Consider the following 23,174-nt stretch of genomic DNA (forward strand, 5'->3'; position numbering starts at 1 on the left):
GTGCTCTCTTTTGCTTTGAAAAGCAGGAGTAGATATGCACTCTCTCTCTCTTTCTTCTGGATTCCAGCTGCTAGACTCTGTTTCTGGTTGTGTGGATGGCTGTTGTCTAGGACGGTGATTTTTAAGTTTTCCCCTTAAATAAATAACCCTTTTATTAATCATAATTCCAAACTGGTGTAGGATTATTTTACAAGTTACACCTTCAATCAATAACCCTCAAATTGTTCCACACAATAGAAACAGAAGGGACATTGCCAAATTCTTTTTATGAGGTTACAATTACCCTGATACTCAAACCACATAAAGACATTACTAAGAAAGAGAATTACAGACCAATATTACTCATGAGTATTGATGCAAAAATACTAAATAAAATACTGGCAAATCGAATCCAAGAACACATCACAACCATCATCCGTCATGATCAAGTCAGCTTTATCCCACACAAGAAGGGATGGTTCAACATGTAAAAATCTGTCAACATAATCCAACATATAAACAAGTTGAAAAATACAAACCACATTATCATCTCATTAGATGCCGAAAAAGCTTTTGACAAAATACAACATCCCTTCATGGTAAAGATCTTGGAGAGAGTAGGGATACAAGGAACATACCTAAACATAATAAAGGCAATATACATCAAGCCAACAGCCAACATCAAACTAAATGAAGAGAAAATTCCAGCAATCGCACTGAGATCAGGAACAAGACAAGGTTGTCCACTTTCTTCATATCTATTTAATATAGTTCTTGAGATCTTGGCTAGAGCAATAAGACACCAAAAGTAGATACAAGATTAACTAAAAAAAATCAGTAGCCCTCCTATACACAGATGATAAATGGGCTGAGAAAGAAATCAGAGAAGCATCACCCTTCACAATAGCCACAAATAGCATAAAATATCTCGGAATAATGCTAACCAAACAAGTGGAAGACTTGTATGACAAGAGCTTTAAATCTTTGAAGAAAGAAGTTGAAGAAAACACCGGAAAGTGGAAAGATCTCCTATGCTCTTGGGTAGGTAGAATTAACATATTAAAAATGGCAATCTTACCAAAAGCAATCTACAGATTCAATGAAATGCCCATCAAAATCCCAACAAAATTCTTCAGAGACATTGAAAGAATGGTACTCAACTTCATATGGAAAAGAAAATAAAAACCCAGGACAGCCAAAACAATCCTGTACAATAAAAGAACTTCTGGAGGCATCACAATCCCTGACTTCAAACTCTACTACAGAGCTGCAGTACTGAAAACAGGCTGGTATTGGCATAAGAACAAAGAGAAGGACCAATGGAACTGAATAGAAGTCCTGGATATCATTTCACAAATCTTCAAACACCTGATTTTTGACAAAGAAGCAAAAAATATCAAATGGAAAAAAGAAAGAATATTTAACAAATGGTGCTTGCATAACTGGATATCAACATGTAGAAGAATGGAAATGCATCTATATCTATTATCATGCACAAAACTCAAGTCCAAATGGATCAAAGACCTCAACATAAAGCCAGCCACACTGAACCTTATAGAATAGAAAGGGGGAAGTACACTTGAACATGTTGGCACAGGAGATTACTTCCTAAATATAAACCCAGTAGATAAGACACTGACAGAAACAATTAATAAATGGGACCTCCTGAAACTGAAAAGCTTCTGGGAAGCAAAGGACTTGGTCAACAAGACAAAATGACAGTCTACTGAATGGGAAAAGATCTTTACCAACCCTACATCAGACAGTGGTCTGATCTCCAAAATATAGAAAGAACTCAAGAAATTGGTCATCAAAGAACAAATCCAATAAAAAAATTCGCGTACAGACATAAACAGAGAACTCTCAACAGAGGAATCTAAAATGGCTGAAAGATACATAAGGAAATGTTCAACATCCTTAGTCATCAGAGAAATGCAAATCAAAAGAACTCTGAGATTCCATCTTACACCTGTAAGAATGGCCAAGATCAAAAACACTGACGACAACTTATGCTAGAGAGGTTGTGGGGGAAAGGGAACACTTCTGCATTGCTGGTTGGAATGCAAGCTGGTACAACCTCTTTGGATGTCAGTGTGGCGATTTATCAGAAAACTAGGAATCAGCCTTCCTCAAGACCCAGTAATACCACTTTTGGGTATATATCCAAAGGATGCTCAATCGTGCCACATGGACATGTGCTCAACTATATCAGCTTTTTTGTCATACCCAGAACCTGGATACAACCCAAATGTCCCTCAACCGAACAATGGACAAGGAAAATGTGGTTCATTTACACAGCGGAGTACTACACAGCATAAAAAATAATGACATCTTGAATTTTACTGGAAAATAAATGGAGGTAGAAAATATTATTTTGAGTGAGGTAACCCAGACACAGAAAGACAACTATCACATGTACTCACTCATTGGTGGGTTTTAAACATAAAACATAGAAAATCAGCCTACAAACCACAATCCCAGAGAACTTAGACAACAATGCAGACACTAAGAGAGTCTTACATAGATCTGATCTACATGGGAAATGGAAAGTAGTAAAAGACAAGATCTCCTGAGTAAATTGGGAGCATGGGGACCTTGTGGAAGGGTTGAAGGGGGGGAGGAAAGAGGGAGGCAGAGGAGCAAAGACAAATGTTGGACTCAATAACCATCAATTAAAAAAAGGAAAAAAAAGAAAATTTAGAATTATTATCAAGTCCTGACTGAAGTATTCTGTAAAGCTTGATCATCTCAGACAGCATCTTGAATATGTTCTGGTTGTAGAACTCAGACATCTGGGCCATGTGTTCCTACTGGAGATTTCTCAGGTGGTCTTCCTTGATCAAACCTGATTTTTTATTAACTGAGAATAAATCCATACCCTCTCATTTTCTGTGGAAATAAAAGCAAAACCTCTTCTCCAGCCTAACATATCTTTTGACTTCAATTATGAAGTCAAGGTATTTTCAAAATAACTATCTTGCATTAATTCAGCATCACTTTTAAATAAATATCTTTTAGTAGCTGTTGCTCCTTCCTCAGCATTCAAACAATTCAAAGAAAACATAATAACATACAATATCCAAATTCTCTGTGTATTTTTAATCTTTACATGGCTTTATTTTAACGTCTATTTCTTTTATTTTTAATTTTTGGCTTTTGGAGACAGGGTTTTTCTATGTATGTTTGGCTATGAAATTGGCTGAAATTCACTCATGCGGTCAGCTTTCATCAACACCATTTCGTGGTGGGACCTCTTAAAAAAGCTGCAAGGTTTTACAGCTTAAGCTTCATCAGGAAGCCTCTCTTAAATGAGATGCATTTGCCTCTAGCAAACAGAGCCCACCTGAGAAAATGCTTCTGTCAACAAGCTGTGCTTAACTCTATTCATTTTTGTCTAGAATCACTTCCCAAGCTCTCTCAAGCTTTATGTGGATGCAGTTGTCTATGTGGGCACCATTTTTTGACTGAGATTTCTATTCTGCCTAGTTCCCGCAACAGAAAGGGTTCAAGGCCAGCGGGGGCAAAATGAACCCAAGTGAGAATAAGCTAACAAACATGTCTATGTACAGTCTTCTTTCTGGAATGGGAAATGGAGATAGTGAGATGACTCATCCATAAGACATTTGCACCAAGTCTGTGAGCTTATCCTGGATCCCATAAGGAAGAAAGGGGAATTGACACTCGAAAGTCATCTTTCTACCTTCTGGGGAGATCATGACATGTGGGCACACACACACACATACATGCACACACACACACCAAAAATGTAAAATAAATTAAAATTTTAATTGTGAAATGTAGTATGCTCTATGTGTGGTTCCACACGCCCCCTCCTCCCTGACTATCAACTTATTGCAGTAGTAACCTGCCTGAGTCTAGAGCGTCAATGGAGGCCAAGGATAGCTATGGATGTGGCCTAAAACAAAATTAGAAATTTAAATCAACATGAACAGTGGTTTTCAATTTTGTTTTTTAAGTTGTATGGAGAGTTGTTGAGGGTAACAACATTGCTTTGAATTGTCAAAAGGTTACAGCCCTGATTGAAGACCATCCTGCCTACAAACTGGCACAGGCCTGGCTGATTCTTCATGTAGCCTCTGGTTCTCAGACTTCAGGAAAGGGTGATAGTCGGGTGCTCAAGTTCAGAGTCATAGGAGCTGCAGGTAGTGAAGTAGAGAAAGGGGAAGGCAGGGTGCTGGGCAGTGTCTTGGACTTGCATCTCAAACAGGGAGTGGCCAGATATTTTCCAATGGGCTGTTGCTGAAGTTTGTCTACTTCCAAACCTGTCCTTTTATGAAGTTCAGCAATGAAAAGCCTTGTGGTTAGTATTTGGAGATTCCACTGCCTTCTATACTCAGGAAAAGGAGTATGAGTAGGGTGTGTAGGATATAAGGGTGTGTAGTATGTATAGAGGGTGTGGGGGTGTGTAGTGTGTGTTGGGTGTGTGTGGTGTGTTTGGTGTGTAGTGTGCCCGTGCAGGACCAAGCTTCATTTCAGCCACTTGCATCTCATTCATTCATGAGGGATAAGTGGGGGAGACGCTGAGGGACCCACATTGAAGCAGCCCTAGGGGCTCAGGATGATAGAGCTGCGGGGAGTTTTGAGCCCAAAAAGGGGGAAGACCTGTTTGTTAAAGGAAGTTTGGAAGGTGTAGATGTGTTTGTTAGTGATGGCATCATAGAAGACCACATCTCCATGGTCATAATCCACATAGACACCCACTTTCCTAAGACTGATTGGGAGAGTCTCCTGGGCACGGCAGTTGGTGATTGGCTGACATCGAGAGGATGAGATGCGCAGTGCCCATAAGCAGCATGGCTCAGAGTTCTGAATCTGGGACCCCTGAGGCAACTCGGCAACCACTCCCACTATGCCTAGCATACCTGGGGGTCCCTGGATTTCCACCTCCCACACCCCATGGCCTGAGGAGAGGCCTGGGGATCCCCTCACACAGTGGAAAGGAAAGAATTGTCGAGGTTTTGCCTGCACATTCGATGTTACGTCGACGACATGCAAGCTTGCTTTCTTTAGATCCTGAGAGAAGGTGAGGTTTGGGTCAGCTGAGGTCGAGTCCAGAGTCATAGGTACTGTGGGAAGATAAAGAAAAGTGAAGAGGGATAGTTTCAGACCAAGTCTTCCAGTACCTGTTTTGAGCTTCTCATGTTGTAGCTAGAGGGAGAATTTCTCTTTCTAATTCCAGTCCATGTCCTCAGAGAAGACTCCTGTCTGTTTCTTTTGGTTTTCTGAGAAGGGGATCTCATATAACCCAAGTAGGGCTGAAATTTTCTGTGTAGCTAAGGACGATCTTGATCTTCTTATCTTTCAAACTGCACCTCCCTAGTGCTGGAATTATAGATGTGGGACACCATGCCCATGCTCCCTATACCCCCTCTACAGTACCTTTCCCTACTCTCTATCCCCAGGCTTCAAACTTAGCACTTGATTTTATGAGTTTCTGTAGGCACAGAGGGAAGCTGCCCCAGTCCACATGGTAGTAGAATCATTTCAGAAAGAGGTCTTGAACCAAGGTCATAACACCCTGGGCAATTTGGATCTTCTAACAGTGAAGATACGCCTTCTCCATTTCCACATTTCCTGGTTCTCATATGGCAGACAATTGGGGCAACTATGAGAGGTCAAGGTTCAGCCTGATTTTCTAAAACTGGGGTCACCACTAGCCTGACTTTCTAAAACTGAGTTTCTGGGGCCAGAAGGTGATTCAACTTAAAAGGCCTGTGCTCCCAAGCCTGACACCTGATTTCAGTCCAGAAATGCACATGGCAGGAGACTCACTTCCTCACTCATCCTTTGTCTCCCACACATAGGCACGTGGTTGCACATGTGAGTGCACATGATGGAATAAAATCCTGCAAACACAGGAGTACTGGAAGAAGTGCATAAGTATACACACACAACAATAACCAAGAAAAGACATATTTTAAAGGGAAAACCAAAAGGGGTGGGGGAGCGAGAAGGAAAGGGCAACATCCAGGGGTGTGCAGTCCACAAATCTGAGGCTGTCAGTGTGCACAGAGCCCAGCTCACCACCAGCTCCTCCTCTAGGAACATGGATTAAGGGGCCCAGTTTTGCTCCAGAGCAGTGGTGAAGGGGCTGCTGTCCCACAAAAGAGGCTTTGAAGTAGAAGGGAATGGAATAGGGCTGAGCATTAGGTCCTGATGAGCTCCAGAGGCTGTAGGAGGGTCATAGACCAAGCAGCAGGGTACAACTGCACATTAGGGATCTCCTTTGGGAGCTAGGCCTTTCCCAGGGAAAGTTTAGTGTGGGAAGAAGAAGAGAGAGATACCAGACCCTCACTCTAAGTCTACCCATCTCGGGTCCCTGACCTCGCCACCATTACACAGCCCTTCTCTGTCCCTCTTGTGAGAATCCTTACTAATCTTTCCAATCTTTTTTTGTTCCTCTTTTCTGCATTTCTCAGGGGAGCTGGGAGAAATCAGGGTGTTCTGCATGTTATGTAGCTCTTCCCAGGGTCTGATCTCTAACTTTTCTCTGTTATATCAGAGTTGTGAATGAACAGAACACTTCGATCTGCAGGAAGACCCGTGTGTCAAGTAGGAATCCTACCTGAGCTGAGCAACTCTAAGTTGTTCTTCAGTAACAGGTGCCCTAAGATTTGAGAGAAAAAACAAATTTAAGGTTAATAACAAGTGGTTATAAATAAAAAGTCATATTGGGGATGAGCAGCTGATCCTGGCTTTTATCCTGACTACCCTCAAAGCTGAACCAACCAGATGACATCATTACAGGTATTGTTCCTGTGGGTCTCAACTCCTCAGCTTTGCTGGGCTACCCAGGCCTGTTAGGCCAACTCCAGCTACAGACTGAGCTGTCTCCACCTGAGCCTTGTGAAATGAAGAAATACATCTATAAATTTCCACCCATTATAACAAGTTTTAATTAGTGGGGGTGTTATTATGAATACATAAATGTAAAACAATAAAACAATTCTATAAGCTTGTTCTTCATTGGTGTTCACACACACTGTACCTTCTATTCTTAATCTCCCATTGAAGAGAGATTTTGTATTCTTCACTTTCCCCAAACAGCAGTGTATGCACACACTTACAGTTCTCCAGGTCCTTTTTATCCAGGCTGTTCAGGAATGCGCTTTTATCTTCCTCCCCTTCAGTTTTCAGGTTGTCTGTGAGGAGAGAGTGAAGGAGATGGGGAGTCCACAGAGGTTAAGCAAGCAACAAGGAATGCACAGTGAGGCACTGATTGCTGATGTGGGAAGAGGTGGTACTGGGATTTCTCTCATAGTCTCAGCGGACCAAGAAGGCAGCCAACAGGGAGAGCTGCCCTAGGGTCTCCCTGAAGTGGCTCTCCAGTACAGCTCTGTCCAGAACAGAAGTATTAGGAGCCACAATCATAATCCACTGAATTTGGACTTTTCTCGACATTATTTTGAAACCATAAAGGACGAGGGCATCCTGACACTCAGGAAGCTGACACAGGAGGATGACAACTTTTAGTCCACAGTACATAGTGAGTTCCAGTGTCTCAAAAGGAAAGGAAAAGGGAGCTGGAAAGAGGTCTCAGTGGTTAACAGCACCAGGGACCCAGTTCTGTTCTCAGCATCCACTGAAACTCCAGATCCAGGGCATCTGGCACCCTCTTCTGACCTCCATGGACACCAGGCACATGCACATTACATGCATACAAAACACCCATAGAAATAAAATAAGTAAAACTTATTAAAAACAAATGAATGAAATGAATTTAAATAATATGTTCTTTAACTCAGAATGTTAAAAAGTACTGCCATTTCAGCATGTCCAAAAAATGTTGAGTTCTACCTGGGCACAGTGCGGCATGCTAGAGACCCAGCTACTCAGAAAATCACTGCAGTCTTCCATAAGAGACTTCCCTGGACAATATTTCTGTTTGTTTTTTTCACAGCTATATTTTATGCTCTATTTCGATATTAGGTCTTTCAGAGCCAATGTGTATTCTTTACTTACACTATGTGTGAATGCTGTGTTTTGGTGCCCAGGGCTTCATGTGATAAGCAACAACCAAATTGGGAACATACTTCTAGTCCCATGTTCACCACCAAGTAAACAAGGAAAATTTCTGAGCTAAGAGGTGCTTTGACTCTGGGGATGTAGCTCAGATTGCAGAGTGCTTGTCAAGCAAGCATGAAGTCCCATGTTCCATCTTCAGAGCTAAACCCTGATACAATACAGCATGAGGAATTTCTACATAATGGTTCTTTGAAGGTACTCAGCATTCACCCTGGGTTCTGAAATGCTCAAGGGCTGTACCAGAGACATCAGGCAGTATCTGGGATGATGGACTGAATCCCAAGGCAGGTAATCACAGGAAGTTGCAGGTACATCTTACCTGTTAATTTCTTCAAGCTTTTTATGATGGACTCATGTCTTGCTTTTGCTTCAGTGATTTTTTTCTCCAGGTTCATAGGAACTGGGGTTGGGTTGTGAAAATTAAATTCTTTACTCCTGTGAAGATATGTTGATCTGAGTGGTAAATTTGGTGATAAGAGTGTGGGCAGGAAAAACCTGGAAGATGGTTTCTGGTGATTAGGCAGAGTGATAAATACAGTATTTAGCCAAGGAGATGAGTGCCAGGAGGTGCTGACAGAGGTTTCTGTCCTGCCTGTTCCTGTATCCTTTCAGTCTCAAAGAAACAGATAGAGATCTACATTAATCATAAATTGTTTGGCCTATTAGCTCAGACTTCTTATTAACTCTTAAAACTTACATTAACCCATAATTCTTGTCTGTATTAGCCATGTGGCTTGGTATCTTTTATCAGTGAGGCATTCTCATCTTGCTTTCTCTATGTCTGGGTGAAGACTGCAGAGTGTGCCCTTCTTCTTTCTACAATTCTCCTGTACTGGTTTCCCTACCTCTACTTCCTGCCTGGTCACCTTGCCTCTACTTTCTGCCTGGCTACTGGCCAATTAGCATTTTATTAAACTACTACAACTGATAAAACTTTGCAGGATATGATACCATTGTCCCACAGCAAGGGTGCCAGGGCAGGCATGCAGGGCTGAATGAGGTCAGACCCAAGAAAATATGGAAATGAAGATGGGAGACGGATCAGAGAAGAGAGAAGGGACAGGGAGTAGGGAGGGAGAGTAGAAAACCCAGGGTTCACTTCATTGTCTAAGAAAAATGTGGGAGGGGAGTACAGCTGGGAAAGAAAAGACTGTTCTTCTGTGTGATTATTTCAGGATTCTGAGCAGCTGGGAACAAACAAGCAGCCTCAATACAACTAATGCCGCTCTAGCGAGTGTCAATTTAAGCCACATAAAACGTGAGAAAGCTTATAAAGTAATTTTATGGTGTAGATCAATTCTGTATTCTGTCAATTATGCTTTAAATAAATGCTGATTGACCAGTGGCCAGGCAGGAAATATAGGCGGGACAACCAGACAGGAAGTAGAGGTGGGGCAATGAGAACAGGAGTATTCTGGGAAAAAGGAAGTTCTTCTCTGCAGTCCTTCCCAGACCATGGCAGAAGCAAGATGTGACCTGTCCCTCTGAAAATGATATGGAGCCATGTGGCTAACATATACTAGAGTAATGAGTAATATAAGTTATAAGAGCTAATACGAAGCCTGAGCTAATGGGTCAATCAGTTTATATCTAATGTAGACTCTCTTTGTGGTTTTTTTGGGACCTAATGACTGTGGGTACCGGGCAGGACAGAAACCCCAACAAGTAGGCCCTCATGTTACAGAATGGTTCCCACATGGACAACTGTATCCACATAAATCCTGACAGAGCTTGGGAAATAATTCTAGACAGAAAAGAATAGAGGAAGGCATGGCTTCTTGGTAGAAGCAACTTCTCAGATCTACTCTACTTGCTAGAGGCAAGCAAGCACTCTCATTTAACAGAGGCTTCCTGACTCAGCTTCATCTGTAAATTAAAGACTCATGTGGTCAGAAAAAGAGAGAGATATACAGTAAAGATAGAGAAACCCCAACAACCAGGCTCTCATGTTACACAATGGCAGAGAGATAAAGAGTAAAGATTGATTCAAAGATGAAGAAAACCTCTAAATGGTTTACTGTGTGTTTAAAAATATATGCAGGCTTAGGACAGAAAAGAAAAGGTTAAAATAAAAAAGAAAGAAAGAGAGTAGATGAGTGTGGTGGTACACACCTTTAATCCCAATGCCTGGGAGTCAGAGGCAGACAGATCTCTGTAAGTTCAAGGTGTGTTAGCACAAACCTTTAATTCCAGCACTGGGGAGGCAGAGACAGGCAGATCTCTATGAGTTCAAGGTCAGCCTGGTCTACAGAGTGAGTTCCAGGTTAAAGATACACAAAAACCCTGTCTCAAAAAGCCAAAAATTAAAAAACAATGAAATAGAGTTTAAAATAAAGCCATGTAAAGATGGAAAACACACAGAGAATCTGGAAACTGTATGTTATTATGCTCTCTTTGAATTGTTTGAATGCTGAGGAAGGAGCAACAGCTGCTTAAAGTTATTTGTTTATAAATGCTGCTAAACTAATCCAAGATAGGTATTTTAAAAATACCTTGACTTCAAAATTGAAACCAAAATGTATACTACTTTGGAGAAGAGGTTTTGCTGTTGTTTCTACAGGAAATGAGAGGCTTTGGGTTCATTCTAAGTTAAGAAAAATGTTTGATCAAGGAAGACCACCTGAGAAATCTCCTGTAGGAACAGATGTCCTGGATGTCTGAGTTCTACATCCAGAACAGATTCAAGACGGCTGCCTGAGAAGATCAAGTCTCACAGGATACTCCAGTCAGGACTTGATCATATTTCTAAATTTTCTTTAGGTCCCCATGAGATTATCAGTGTCCCATCCAACTGGAAGTAGCCTGGAATACTACGCCCACATCCCCAAAACATGAACTATGGATATTTTCCTTTGTTTAATAAAAAAGAGGGGGAAGTGGTGTGGAACAATTCTGTATTTTGTTATTTATGTTTTAAATAAATACTGATTGTCCAGTAGCCATGCAGGAAGTATAGGTGGGACAACCAAACAGGAAGTAGAGGCAGGGCAATGAGAACAGGAGTATTCTGGGAAAAAGGAAACTCTTCTCTGAAGTCTTATCCAGATCATGGAAGAAACAAGATGTGACCTGTCCCATTAAAAAAGATATGGAGCCATGTGGCTAACATATACTAGAATAACGGATTAATATAAGTTATAGGAGCTAATATGAAGACTGAGCTAATAAACCAATCAGTATTATAACTTATGTAGACATTCTTTGTGATTATTTGGGACCTAACAACTGTGGGAACCAGGCAGGACAGAAAACCCAACAAGCAGGCCCTCATGTTACTATTTTAGACACAAAAGAACAGTTAAGCATGACTCCTTGGTAGCCAGCATTTTGCTAATGGCATGCCGCAGCTCCTTTAAGAGAGGTCTTGCAGATTCAGCCGTAGCATAAAAACAAAGCCATGCAGTTTTGAAATGGTGGCTTTCTGGGTTGTGCTGCCAGCACAAATTCTGGCTCTTTCATGAGGCCAAGCATTTAAATGGAGTTTGTAGAAAGCAAGCTGCAAGTTACTTGGTAGCTGCATGGGTCAAGTAGTTATCAGAGTTGAGGTGGTGAGCATGGCTTCCACCCACAGTCTCAGAGGCAGTGAAGGACTTCCACCATGTTTTATTGGGTGGAGAAAGCGGGTGCTAGCAATGCTGCCTCTTAGGTTCTTAAGAGGTGCTTAGCAATTTAAGAAGTTGTTCTGTTCAGCAAAGGATTACAGATAGGCAATAAGAAGAGATTCAGACATCAAAGACCTCTAAATGGGACACAGCATATTTAAAAAATGTAGGTAGGCTTGGGAGAGAGGAAAAAAGAGTAGAGAGAGTTATAAAAGAAAGTAAATGGCTTTTAAAAGACAATAAAAGAAAGTCTTTTAACAGAGTACAGATTGTCAAAGATTAAAGGATTAAAGATAATAAAATAAATATTAAAAAGTAACAGAGTAAGAAAATAAGACACAAAAAGATGGAATATACACATAGAGTCTGGATTATGTATATTATTGTGATTTATGAATTTTTTTGACCATGAAGGAGCTAAGGACTGTGATGCTATAAAACAGTCCCACACCAGTTCAGAATTATTGATTAAAAAAGAGTTATTTATTTAAGGGGAAAAACTTACAGATCATCATCATAAGCTGTTCTCTGAGCACAAACAGGAAACAGAGTCTAGCAGCCAGTATGGGAGCCGGAAGCAAGAGAGTTGGCGCATGGTTCTCACTGCTTTTTCAACTATAAGTGACCATGCCAAATTGGGCTGGTATCTTAAAGGCTATTGGCTGAAGGAACAGAATGTGCTTCCACAGCAGTACAGAGACACATTTCATTGTATGGACTGTTACGTTAAGCCAACATAATGGTATCTTGACTTCAGAATTTGGGTCTAAGGATTTGTTACTTTGGAAAAAAATTTGTTTCCACAGAGGATGAGAACCTGAGGATTGTTTCCAGGTGATTGTGGTTTGATGGACCACCTGAAAGATTTTCATGAAACCCCCCAAAATACTTTGCCCAACAAAAAGCAGGAAGCAATTTGGAAAGAACTGTTCCAAAATTACCAAATATTGTTTATAAATGTTCTTTACATTTAAAGATGGATATACTATAAAATTTGCATTGGTATCGATCTTATTTTATTGATATTATCTTAAGATCAATTTTGTTATATGTATATTTCTGGTTTTGATTAAGGTATTGTGTTTGTGCTGCTCATTTAAAAATATAATGTATAATTAAGAAATACAGGTAAATAAATAATCGTCTATAATTGTCAAGCTTGTAGTCATGTTAATTATATATAGAGAGATATATTTTAGTTAGATAAGTATTCTTCAGATCTTTCAGAGACCTTCAGAATATGGCATTTAAAATGTTTTAAGAATTTAACTTTTCATGACAATGAGACACATCTGCTCCTAAAAGCACCAATTACTTCAAGAGGAAGATGTACACTGAAGAGGCTCCTTATGCCATTGGTTAAACATTTGGGCAAGAAACTGTTCTTGTCTGGACTGCTTGATTCTATTCTGTATGAACTACACATGCAGGGTCCACAGAGAAGTTACTACTGAAATTGTGTATAGGTGAGACAATCCTTCGGGGTTCCTGCTCCATGTAAGGGTCTGCTAGACATTCTGCAGGACACAGAAGAAAGTGACTGGCAAACTGCCAATATAGCCAGAACTGCCTTTGACATTTCCAACTTCATGAAAAAGTTTGCTGGATACTATGGGCCTGCAGGCTGAAGATGGATGCCCCAATGGTACAAAAGAACTTTAGGTGACTGTACAGGCATCTAGATGTCTCTGTCAATTTGAGAGTTTTGGAAGCTGCCCACAATGCACTTCTTGTTTACTTAGGTAATATTATCTCCTTCTGGAGTCTTTGATAGAGTTGAAGAATAGATAGTTATAGATATAGTATTCCTTAGTTATGATAAAAGATAAAGTAGCTATAAATATTGTAACTGTAATTTTTGCTTGGTACATGTTTTGTTATTTGTAATTGTACTAAGTTAAAGTTAAAAACTTCCTTTTTATTTAAATAGAAAAATGGAGGTGATGTGGGAATCTCATCTGTATGCTGTGAATACCATTGGTGAATAAAGAAACTTCCTTGGCCAGTTGACAGGGCAGGATAGAGCTACTTTGGGAAAACTAAACTTAATGCTGGGAGAATGGAGGCAGAATCAAAGAGAAACCATTGAAGCTGCCACCAGAGACAGACAGGTCTAATCTTGCTGGTAGGCAGCAAGCCTCATGACAAAATATAAAATACTGAAAATGGGTTAATACTAGATGTAAAGCTAGCTATCAAAACACTTAAGTGGTTGACCAAGCAGTGATTTAAATAATCACTGTGTGATTATTTGGAAGTTTGTGCAGGCAAGAAAACATGCAAGCAATGTCCTACTACAGATCAGACCTATAAAAATATGGAACTGAAGATGGGAGATGGACCAGAGAAGAGAGAAGAGACAGGGAGTAGGGAGGGAGAGTAGGAAACCCAGGGTCACCCACTTGACCAAGAGGAATATGGGAGGGGAGTGCAGCTGCTCTAAAGCTGGGTGTTGGTGAAAAGAGCTGTGCCCAGCAGACCACATGCTACTGTGGCCAGCTTGGTCTTCTACACCTGCATCCTAAAGAGCTTATAGTCGAGTTATTGAAGGATGTGAATATATTTGGGATATATCTTGAATGTTGTATATGTGAGTGAACCAGAAAGCACAGTGCACTTGGGATGCCCATCATACCTGCCCAAGACGTCATTGATGCCCTGAAAGAGAAAGAGAGAACAATGTCAGAGCTTGCCTGAGTCACAGGTGCCACGAATGGGTTCAGATTCAGCTGGAGGCAGAGTGAGTCTGCTCCAGTTTTCCTCCCTCTCTTTCCTCTCTCTGTCTTTCTGTCTCTGCTGTCTCTGTCTGTCTGTCCGTCCCTGCCTGCTCTTTTCTCTCCCCCATTCCATTCTGAATTGCTGTCCCCAAAACTCCTGATATAGTTGGGATAGTGTTTACACTTCATGAGAAACAGGGTGGGGAGAGAAGAAAGAGTGACATTTGGGAGATGGGTGTTGCCTCTGATATAGAACCAGGGAGCTCAACTTGGCTGTGTTAGGACAAAGATGGAGAGACTGTCCATGGTTCTTTAAAGAAAAAAAAACCCAGAAACCAGGTGTGTTAGTCCAGGCACTTGGGTGTGCTATTATTCCTCCCTCTTGGTTTTGTTTGTTTGTTTGTTTGATTGTTTTTATCTGAGACAGTTTAATGTATATCAGGCTGACTCGAATTCTCTGTGTAGCCAAGAACAGTCCTGAACTACCGATTCTTCTGTGTCTGACTCCTGACTCCCGAGTACTGAGAGGACAGAAATGCACTAACACATCAGTCCCCCCAGCAGTTAATTTTTACTATTTTAAATCTAAATTTAAAAATTGAAGCATTATAAGTACAACTTTATTGATTCATTGGACTAACTACATTTTACCTCAGCAATTGATGATTTAGCATCTAAACTGAGATGTGCAAGATAAACAAGAATTCAAAGACTCAGAACTAAAAAAACAAAAACATTTATGAATACAGAAAGCTCATAAATATGTCTAAAGATGCATAAATGATTACATTTGGAATATTGAATTAAATAAATTGTTGAAAGTGTTTTTATTAAAATTACTTTTATCTGATTTTTTTTCCTGCTTTGCCTGGAATTCCATTTGAGAACCAGGTTAATTTTGAACTTACCTCTGTCACCCAAATGCTGGGATTAAGGGTGTACCACTATGCCTGAGTCTTTTTATTCTTTTTAATTTTGCTATTAGAAATATAGGTTGAAATATAGTTCTTTATATTGTGTTTTGTTGTTAAGGTCTATTCATTTTTAAGAATAATCTGAAAAATATTTTTTATTTTAAAATTTTATTTATATATATATATTTTTAATGTATGAGTACTCTGTTCATATGCCTACGTAACAGAAGAGGGTATCAGATTCCATTAAAGATGCTTGTGAGTCCCCATGTGGTTGCTGGAAATTGGACTCAGGACCTCTGAAAGAGCAGACAGTGCTCTTGACCAATGAGCCATCGCTCCAGCCGTATTTTTTATTATTTTTAAATTGTGTATATATGTGTGTGGGGGGGGCATGTAAATGAGAATTCAGGTACCCTACAAGGTCAGAACGATCAAATCTGGATTTGCAGTTACAGAAGGAGGTCAGAGGAAAACTTTTGGGAATTGGCCTTGTACTTCCACCGTGTGGGTCTTGGGATTGGTGGCAGGCGCCTTTGCACAATGAGTCTGAGAGATGCTTTAAAGAAACATATGTGTCCACATTACAATTCTAAACTGAGAGCTGGGTGTAGTGGCACATTAAAGGGGATGGGGAGATCAGTAATTCAGTGTTACCCTTGGTCACATGACCTTTGTCCTAACACTGCCAGGCTGCCTGGGCTGCATGAGATTCTGCCTCAAAGAACAAGATTTAAAAACTCTATATTTTTTGTGGCTCTCTTTCTTTTTTTCCCTCCCTTCTTCTCTTTCTTCTGTCTGTCTGTCTGTCTGTCTGTCTGTCTGTCTGTCTCTCTCTCTCTCTCTCTCTCTGTGTGTGTGTGTGTGTGTGTGTGTGTGTTCAGGCTGGCCTTGTACTCTATTGATCCAGGGAAGCCTCCTACCTCAGGAGTGCTAGAATTACAGAGGTGAGACACCACACCCAGCTGTTTGAGATAGTGTCTTGATCTTTGTTCCTGTTAGCCGTGGACTAGCAACAATCCTCCTGCCTCAGTGTCCTGAGTTATAAGAGGCGCTTCGGTTAGATCAGTGGTTCTCAACCTTCCTAATGCTACTGACCTTTAATAAAGTTCCTCACGTTGTGGTGACCTCCAACCATAAAATTGTTTCCACTGCTACATCATAACTGTAAATTTGCTACTCTTATGAATCGGAATGTAAGTATCTGATATTTTCTGATGGTGGCCCCTGTGAAAGGGTTGGCAGATCCTCCCATAGGGATAGAGACCCACAGGTTGAGAACAGCTGGATTAGATAAAGAAGGGTGACAGTTGGTGGATTAGTTCAGGAAGGCAATAAAAAGTAGTAAAGCAACCACAGTTCATACACGAGGCTTAATAGGAGAAAGGGCGTGGTGAGCGCTGGGCCTCGGGGTGGAAGAGCATAGAGAGGAACACTACATTGTGTCGGAGACAATACAAATGGAGCCTTGTGGAGAGCAATAGGCTTTCCTTTGAAACCTGGACAGGAAGGACCTTTATCAAAAGCAATAGCTTAAAGTAAGAAAGGTAAGAGTCATGGATTCTACAATGGGGTTGACAGGAGTCTCAGGCAAATCCCCAAAGAAAGGAAAGTATCTGACATTTATATCCTTTAAGAGAATAGTAGGAGTTTCTCAGAATTTCATTTTAGGGGACAACATGGAGGAGTAAGATATTAAGAGCTGTTAGGGCATAGTATAATACAGATTATTAAGTATCTCTCAGAGAGAGAGAGACACACAGAGAGAGAGAGAGAGAGAGACAAAGAGAGAGAGAGAGAGAGTTCCCAATGCACTGACCTCCAGTAGCTCCATGGATGGCGCTTGTAGCCTATTTTCCAGGGACCTTGTAAGCTCTCTGAGGGTGGTCAGCTGTCCCTCTGTGTCAGTGACATACTCTTCTATCTGCTTGACTCCCTCCTGCTCCAGCCAGCTCAGCCTGGACAGGAGGAATCTCTCTTTCTCTTCCAGTCTCTGGCGCACATTCTTAAATTCCTCAAAGACCTTTAGTTTCTCTAGATGTACCTGGGCCTGGGGATAAGGGAGGGGATGCAGAGATGAAGAAGGAATGAGAGAGGATCCTCCAAGCTTCCTTTAAGCCCATCATTCACTTTTAAAATCAATCAACCATCAATCAATCAATTAACTAATTACAGGCAAAGTCTAACTATATATATAGTCCTGGCTAGCTAGGAACTCACTAAGAGCAACAGGTTGGTTTTGTATTCATAGAGATCCACCTGTCTCTGCCTCCTAAGTGCTGGAACCAAGGGCATACACAATCTGGAACCATTCATTCTTTAGGAGTATGTAAGGATTATTCTGAGACCGGTATAGAACAGCTTGCTACTGTGTACCTGTGGGAATGGGGGAGGGTCAAGGAGATCAAAGCACTTCCTGTGTTCAAAGATTTAGGCTCAACTACTTTTTTTTTTTTTTTAACCTTCAAGGACGTCACCCAGATGCACAACTAAGAAATCTCAGCACTTGGAAAGTGCAGACAGGAGATTTAGGAAGCTAAGGCCAGCCTGGATTACTTGAGCCACTCTCTCAACACACAAACAACATCACCATTAAAAACCTAGGGTAAGGTTGTATTTCAGTTGACAGGGTGCTTGCTTAGCATGTGTGTAGTCCTGGATCCCATTCTCAGCACTGCATAGTCTGGGCATGCTGGTATTGTAATGATCTGTTCTGTCTCTTTATGAGACAAGCCACGCCTGCTCCCTTCCCCCCAGTCTGCTAAGGAGGCACATGTTCCTTTCTGCTTGCAGTCTGAGTTTCTTCCTTTTCTGTCTCCTTCTTGAAGAGGCAGCCTCTGTCTCCCCACCTCCTCCGCTTCTGCTCTTCTCCTTATCCACCTTCCCTTCCATACTTCAATAACCCACTAATAAATATCCAACCTCAGTCTGCATGACGTGCCTATCCCTTTGTCTCTCACCTGCCGCTGCCACATGGCTGGCCGCCTGGGACCATCCACCTTCAGACTTGCATGTGGTCTATGCTGTCCCTGCCTGGGCCTGGCTGTTTTTAGGACCCACTGCCCCTTGCCTGCCACCATAGGACGGGATGCCTGACACTGCTAGGTGACCTACAGCATTTCTGCCACATTAGCTACTAGGGGACCCGCAGCAATTTTAATTAATCCATTTCAGGTATAGCCCTGTAATTCCAGTATTGGGGGAAAGACAAAAGGGTCAGAAGATCAAGACTATCCTTTTCTGTATAACAATTTCTAGTTTGTGCTACATAAGATACTGTGTCTAGGAGCTGGAGATATGGCTCAGTAAGGGACTTTGTTGCTCTTGCAAAGGACTCAGATTCAAATCCCAGAACACACCTGGTCGCTCACAACCATCCTAACTCCAGTTCCAGGGATCTAGTGCCCTCTTCTGATCTCCATGGGTACCAGACATGCACCTGGTATACATACATACATACATGGAGGCAAGGCATTCATTCACATAAAATTAAATCTAAAAATAAGTAAATAAAAGATTCTTAAAAGTCATTGGGGAAGAACATAAATAAATAAAGAAAGAGAGAGGAGGAGGAAAGAGAAAAAAGACAGAGAGAGAAAGAAAGAGAAAGAGAGAGAGAACTCTTCTCAGTTTAACAGCCTTCACATTGAATTTCCCATGGATGGACCTGGAGAGATGAAGCAGGGGGTAAGAATGCTTACTGCTCTTCCAGAGAACCTGAATTCAGTTCCCAGAACCTATGAAGAACAGCTCACAAATATCTGTAATTCCAGTTCTTCTGGTTTCTTCTAAGATTTGCACACACTTTTACTCACACAGACACATACACATAGATAAAAATAATGTAAACAATCTTTTTAAAAAGTAAACAAAATCAAAATCAGGTGGAGACATTTGGTCGTGTCATAGTCTCTTATCTTTTCTTACTGTGTGATCAGTTCCTAGTGAGAAAGGGCTTGTGTGAGCCAGTGTGTGTGTGTGTGTGTGTGTGTGTGTGTGTGTGTGTGTGTATGGTCTTTACAAAGCCTGCTGTGGGTGGAGGAGCAGAAGTCCTCCTGGTTCACTGGAGCAGCACCCAGGCAGGTAGGTCAGTCCAGCTCAGGAGCATGGCTCAGGCACCACACCCTCTGCTCTGCCCCTTGCCACTTGTCAGCAGGACTTTGTTTCAGCTTGGTGTATAAAGAGTGCACAGACATTTCCTCAACAGAGATGCTCAACTTCCTCAGGAGTGTTTGGAGTGAATATTTCTTACCCTGAACACCTGGATTGCTTCTTCACTTTCCTTTTTCTCTTTAATTAATTTCTTGTCCTTTTGTCCCAAGATCTGGACCTCTGTCTCAATCTGCACCTGTGGGGAGAGGATGCTTCAGTCAGGTTCTGCTTCTAGGGAGGCAGGGAAGATATTCCAGGGTTCTGATGTCATTATTAGCAGCCCCCCTTTCTTTCTCAGGGATCAACCCAATTTTCTCTTTGCATTATATGAACCTGAGGGTCAAAATCAAGTCCTCAGACTTGGTGACAAGTGCCTTTAGTCTCTGAATTATCTCCCCTGCCCCCAAATATTATTCTGATTATTCTTCTTGCTTTGATTACAGATTGGTATTTCCCAGAACCTGGATCCTTGAGCTCACTGGACCCAGCTGCAAACTGCTAATTTAAGTGTTAAGAGTGCAGCAGTCGGTGCCAACCAGATGGAACAGGCAGCAGCCTCCAAGTTCCCAGGGAGTTCTACTCTGCTGAGCTGGGGACAGAGAAGGAGGCAGGTGCCCACCTTGTAGTTCTTGGCAGCCTCCTCTACCAACGTAACTTGGTGGGTTTTGTGGTCCTTGGAGTCACGACACAGCAAGCAGAGGAACTCTCCATCCTTCTCACAGAAGTAATGATACTTTTCCTTGTGCTTCTGACATCTTGGCTCTTCTTCTGGTTGGAACTCAGCAGGATCCATAGCCTGGATTTTCTCTGCAAGACTAGCCAACAGCTTATTGGGCCTGAACGCATTCTTATTCACAGGGAGTTGGCAGAGTGGACATTGGGGGTTTTCTTTAGTTTGCACAACCTGATTGATGCATTGCAGGCAGAAGTTGTGCCCACAGTCAATGATGACAGGATTCTGTAGAATTTCCATGCAGATGGGGCAGGTCACATCCTCCAGTAGTTTGTTTACCCGCTCTATGCTTGTCATGATGGAGCAGCAAGGCTAATTTGATACGTGAAAGCCCAGAAGTCCGAGGCAGGTGCCAGTACTGGGAAAAGAAAATGAATCAGGAAGCAGAGACTATAGAGCCTCTCAACTGGAAGACTAGAGAAGGAAAATTGAAGAGGGGGTTAAGTAAATAATCAACAGAAAAGAGGAAAACTTAAATGGGGAATATTGTAAAGAGAAGAAAACAGTCAGTCCTACCTCACTGTCTCTCAAGAGCAAACAGATACTGTGAGTTCCTGCTTCTTATAACATAGAGCAAGTTTCCCTGGACCTTGAACTGATTATCTTTACAAAGCAGTTGTCTAGGAACAGAAGACCCAAGTGTCAAAGTTTACTCTACTACAGATAGGGAGTGGAGAGGCTAAGTGGCATTTCAGGGAGGTGTGCTAACCCCCTAGATCTCTTACTTCCCCCACCTGTCTTCTATTATTTTTCTCCCTGTCTCTGAGCCATCCTTTGTTCTGTTTGGTCTACCAGTTTCTTCCTCTGTCTCTGTACTTCTTAGATCCCCAGCTTGCCTGACCTGTTTCCTTTATCTCAACTACGACATTATCAGCTAGTGTCATTCATGTACCTTTCAGTAGCTCAATACTTCATTTCCTAACCATTTCTCTCTCTCTCTTTTTTTGTACCAAGGAACAAATAAATTGCTTCTTCCTTCTTCTCCGTAAGCCCCAGTCTCTGGCTTCCATCTTTGGAGGTCCCATTCCTGTGTCTGCTAAGCATTGACTCCTAAGCAGAGGAGGGTCAAGACAGCCTGCCAAAATCTTGACCACTCCCCCAGTCTATTTAAACTGCTTCCACGGAACGTTCCTTTTTGGTCTTCCCCCCGCCCCCCACGCCCTGTGATCACATTCGTAGCTTCCTGGTTCCCCCTCGGCAACACTCAAGAGTGCAGGAGTCCTACAACACCTGGATAATTTTTAATTTGACTTGTTGTGATTTTGCTTGATTGGGATTTTTGAGTCAGCAGAAAGCTCACATTAGGAAAATTCATAACATCTTGGAGGTCCCACTGGGTAGGACAGCCTTTCCTTGTGGCCCTAGGCCATGAGTCAGAAGCCCCCTAGTCCACAATCTGAGCTCTCCATGCCATGCTAACACTGGCTCCTGGGCTGCAGTGGCTGCATCTTGGTGAGTCCCTTTTTCTTGTCTATGCTATAGAGCTTGGGAAACCCATTTGTACTTACTTTTGTTGATTATTGGAATCTTGTGGAAGCCGCAGGCACTCACCGAGAGTTCTGACCTCATCGACTAGACTGGCAAGACCGGGTTTCACTGAGATGGACTTTGTTTGCTCTAGGGATGCCTAGCATTCAACTTCTATGACCCTGTTAGGCCTGAGAGCTATTTTAGCGGATGCACTGTAATAGACTCAGGCCACACAACTGGGCAGAGTTTAAAATGGACACTTACAGTTCAAAGCCAGATCTGCTGTCACCCCTTACAAAATCTTTATACATTGGGACTGTCCAATACAATCTATCCTGAACTGCTAATTTCCCGATGTACTAAGATTTGGCCTCAATACTATCTTGACAATGGGATACATTGGCCACCAGAAGGAAGCCTTGAGCTTACTGTTCTCCGGGACCTAAAAAATTTTTGTTGCCATAAGGATAAATGGGCAGAGCTTACATCTGTCCATGGTTTGGGGGTTCTGTGCTCTCTCCCTTCCCTTAGTAGACAGTGTCTCACGGCACCAGTCTTGGTATCGAAGGCTTCAATGCCTCAAAATTCCAGGTCATTTGGGAATTGGGACCCCGACAATTCCAGCTGGAATATGCACCAGAGGCACTGGCTCCTTATCCACTCCCTCAAATCCACACTACCCAACAATGTGGAGCAACATTCTTCACATCTCTCTCCTTTCCTGTCAACCCCCTCCCTTGCCAATCTGGAGGTTCAAGATCAATTTACACCTCTCCCACCTTCCTCTCTTGCTTCTGGCTCCTCTTCCAGCTGCTAGACTCTGTTCCTGGTCACTCAGAGGGCTGTTGTTTAGGACAGTGATCTGTAAGTTTTCCCCTTAAATAAATAATGCCTTTATTATCAATAATTCTGAACTGGTGTGGGATTGTTTTAAGGTGTTACTCTTCCACTGGCAGGACAACTTACCCTACTTCTCCCTTTTAAGGTCCCTTCTCCATTTGCTGACAGTTGTCCATCCACCCCTACACCAGTGGACCCTAATGCCCCTAAACCTGCCCCGCTCTCCCCAGGAAGCTTGCGACACCTACTGGCAGGTTACGGTTATTGCATATAATCCAGCTAATTAAACCACAGGTAAAATTTCATATCGTAATTATAGATCATAAGTTGCTGATTAAAAAGGATGATATGTCAGACAATCTAAACGTCTAAGCTTTCAATATCTCTTTATTTACACCATGTGTGAGTTTTTACAAGACATATATGATGTCCCTTCGATATCACTATTTTTGGTTCTGGGGATTAGTCTTTTACTCATTTTTTTTTTTGTAAAATTATGGTTTGACAATAGGACTAAGAATGAGGCATTTTTAGAAATGGTACAGTCTTTTCAGACTGAAACCACACTTCTCAAGAAAGAGGTTGGAAATCTGAAGAAGGATACAACCAATTTAACTATCAAAGCTTGGTCAACTGTGATCCTTTTGGAAATGGTATAGACTGATAGTAATATTTAAAGGAAGTTTTAGTACTCTGGAGAAGGAAACAGCCAATTTGGCAC

The 23,174-nt window shown here is 41.8% G+C and overlaps 1 protein-coding gene and 1 long non-coding RNA gene across 4 annotated transcripts; one reads left to right on the forward strand and one right to left on the reverse strand.

Moving 5' to 3' along the window:
* Positions 1–247: 247 nt before the first annotated feature.
* LOC148119264 (E3 ubiquitin-protein ligase TRIM31-like) lies at positions 248–21,748 on the reverse strand. Of its 3 annotated transcripts, none has more exons than XM_087898659.1 (9): positions 21,652–21,748; positions 20,030–20,501; positions 19,511–19,606; positions 17,078–17,308; positions 14,263–14,285; positions 8,345–8,460; positions 7,068–7,142; positions 6,566–6,607; positions 248–5,066 (listed from the first exon to the last, which is right to left on the reverse strand). In XM_087898659.1, exons 2-9 carry the CDS (start codon positions 20,438–20,440, stop codon positions 4,546–4,548), a joined length of 1,515 nt encoding a protein of 504 aa, XP_087754785.1. In that variant the 5' UTR covers positions 20,441–20,501; positions 21,652–21,748; the 3' UTR covers positions 248–4,545. The 3 variants fall into 3 exon arrangements, with proteins under 3 accessions (XP_087754785.1, XP_087754784.1, XP_087754783.1); XM_087898658.1 differs by lacking the exon at positions 21,652–21,748 and adding an exon at positions 20,660–20,757; XM_087898657.1 differs by lacking the exon at positions 21,652–21,748 and having other exon boundaries at positions 20,030–20,605.
* Positions 16,705–22,818, forward strand: LOC148119265 (uncharacterized). Its single transcript, XR_015735542.1, has 3 exons — positions 16,705–16,805; positions 17,728–17,863; positions 19,854–22,818. It is a non-coding gene; the product is annotated as an uncharacterized LOC148119265 (long non-coding RNA).
* Positions 22,819–23,174: the final 356 nt, after the last annotated feature.

The sequence above is a fragment of the Myodes glareolus genome, chromosome 18 (assembly GCF_982192425.1).
Source record: "Myodes glareolus chromosome 18, mMyoGla1.1, whole genome shotgun sequence".
Lineage (NCBI taxonomy): Eukaryota > Metazoa > Chordata > Mammalia > Rodentia > Cricetidae > Myodes > Myodes glareolus.

What these genes read in the sequence shown, in the direction of transcription:
- LOC148119264 (XM_087898659.1), bottom strand. Translation starts at nt 20,440, where the DNA reads ATGACAAGCATAGAGCGGGTAAACAAACTACTGGAGGATGTGACCTGC. An exon ending in AGGCTGCCAAGAACTACAAG is followed by an intron (nt 19,607 to 20,029) that starts GTGGGCACCTGC and finishes CTCTCCCCACAG; the next exon opens with GTGCAGATTGAGACAGAGGT. An exon ending in AAGCAATCCAGGTGTTCAGG is followed by an intron (nt 17,309 to 19,510) that starts GTAAGAAATATT and finishes CCTTATCCCCAG; the next exon opens with GCCCAGGTACATCTAGAGAA.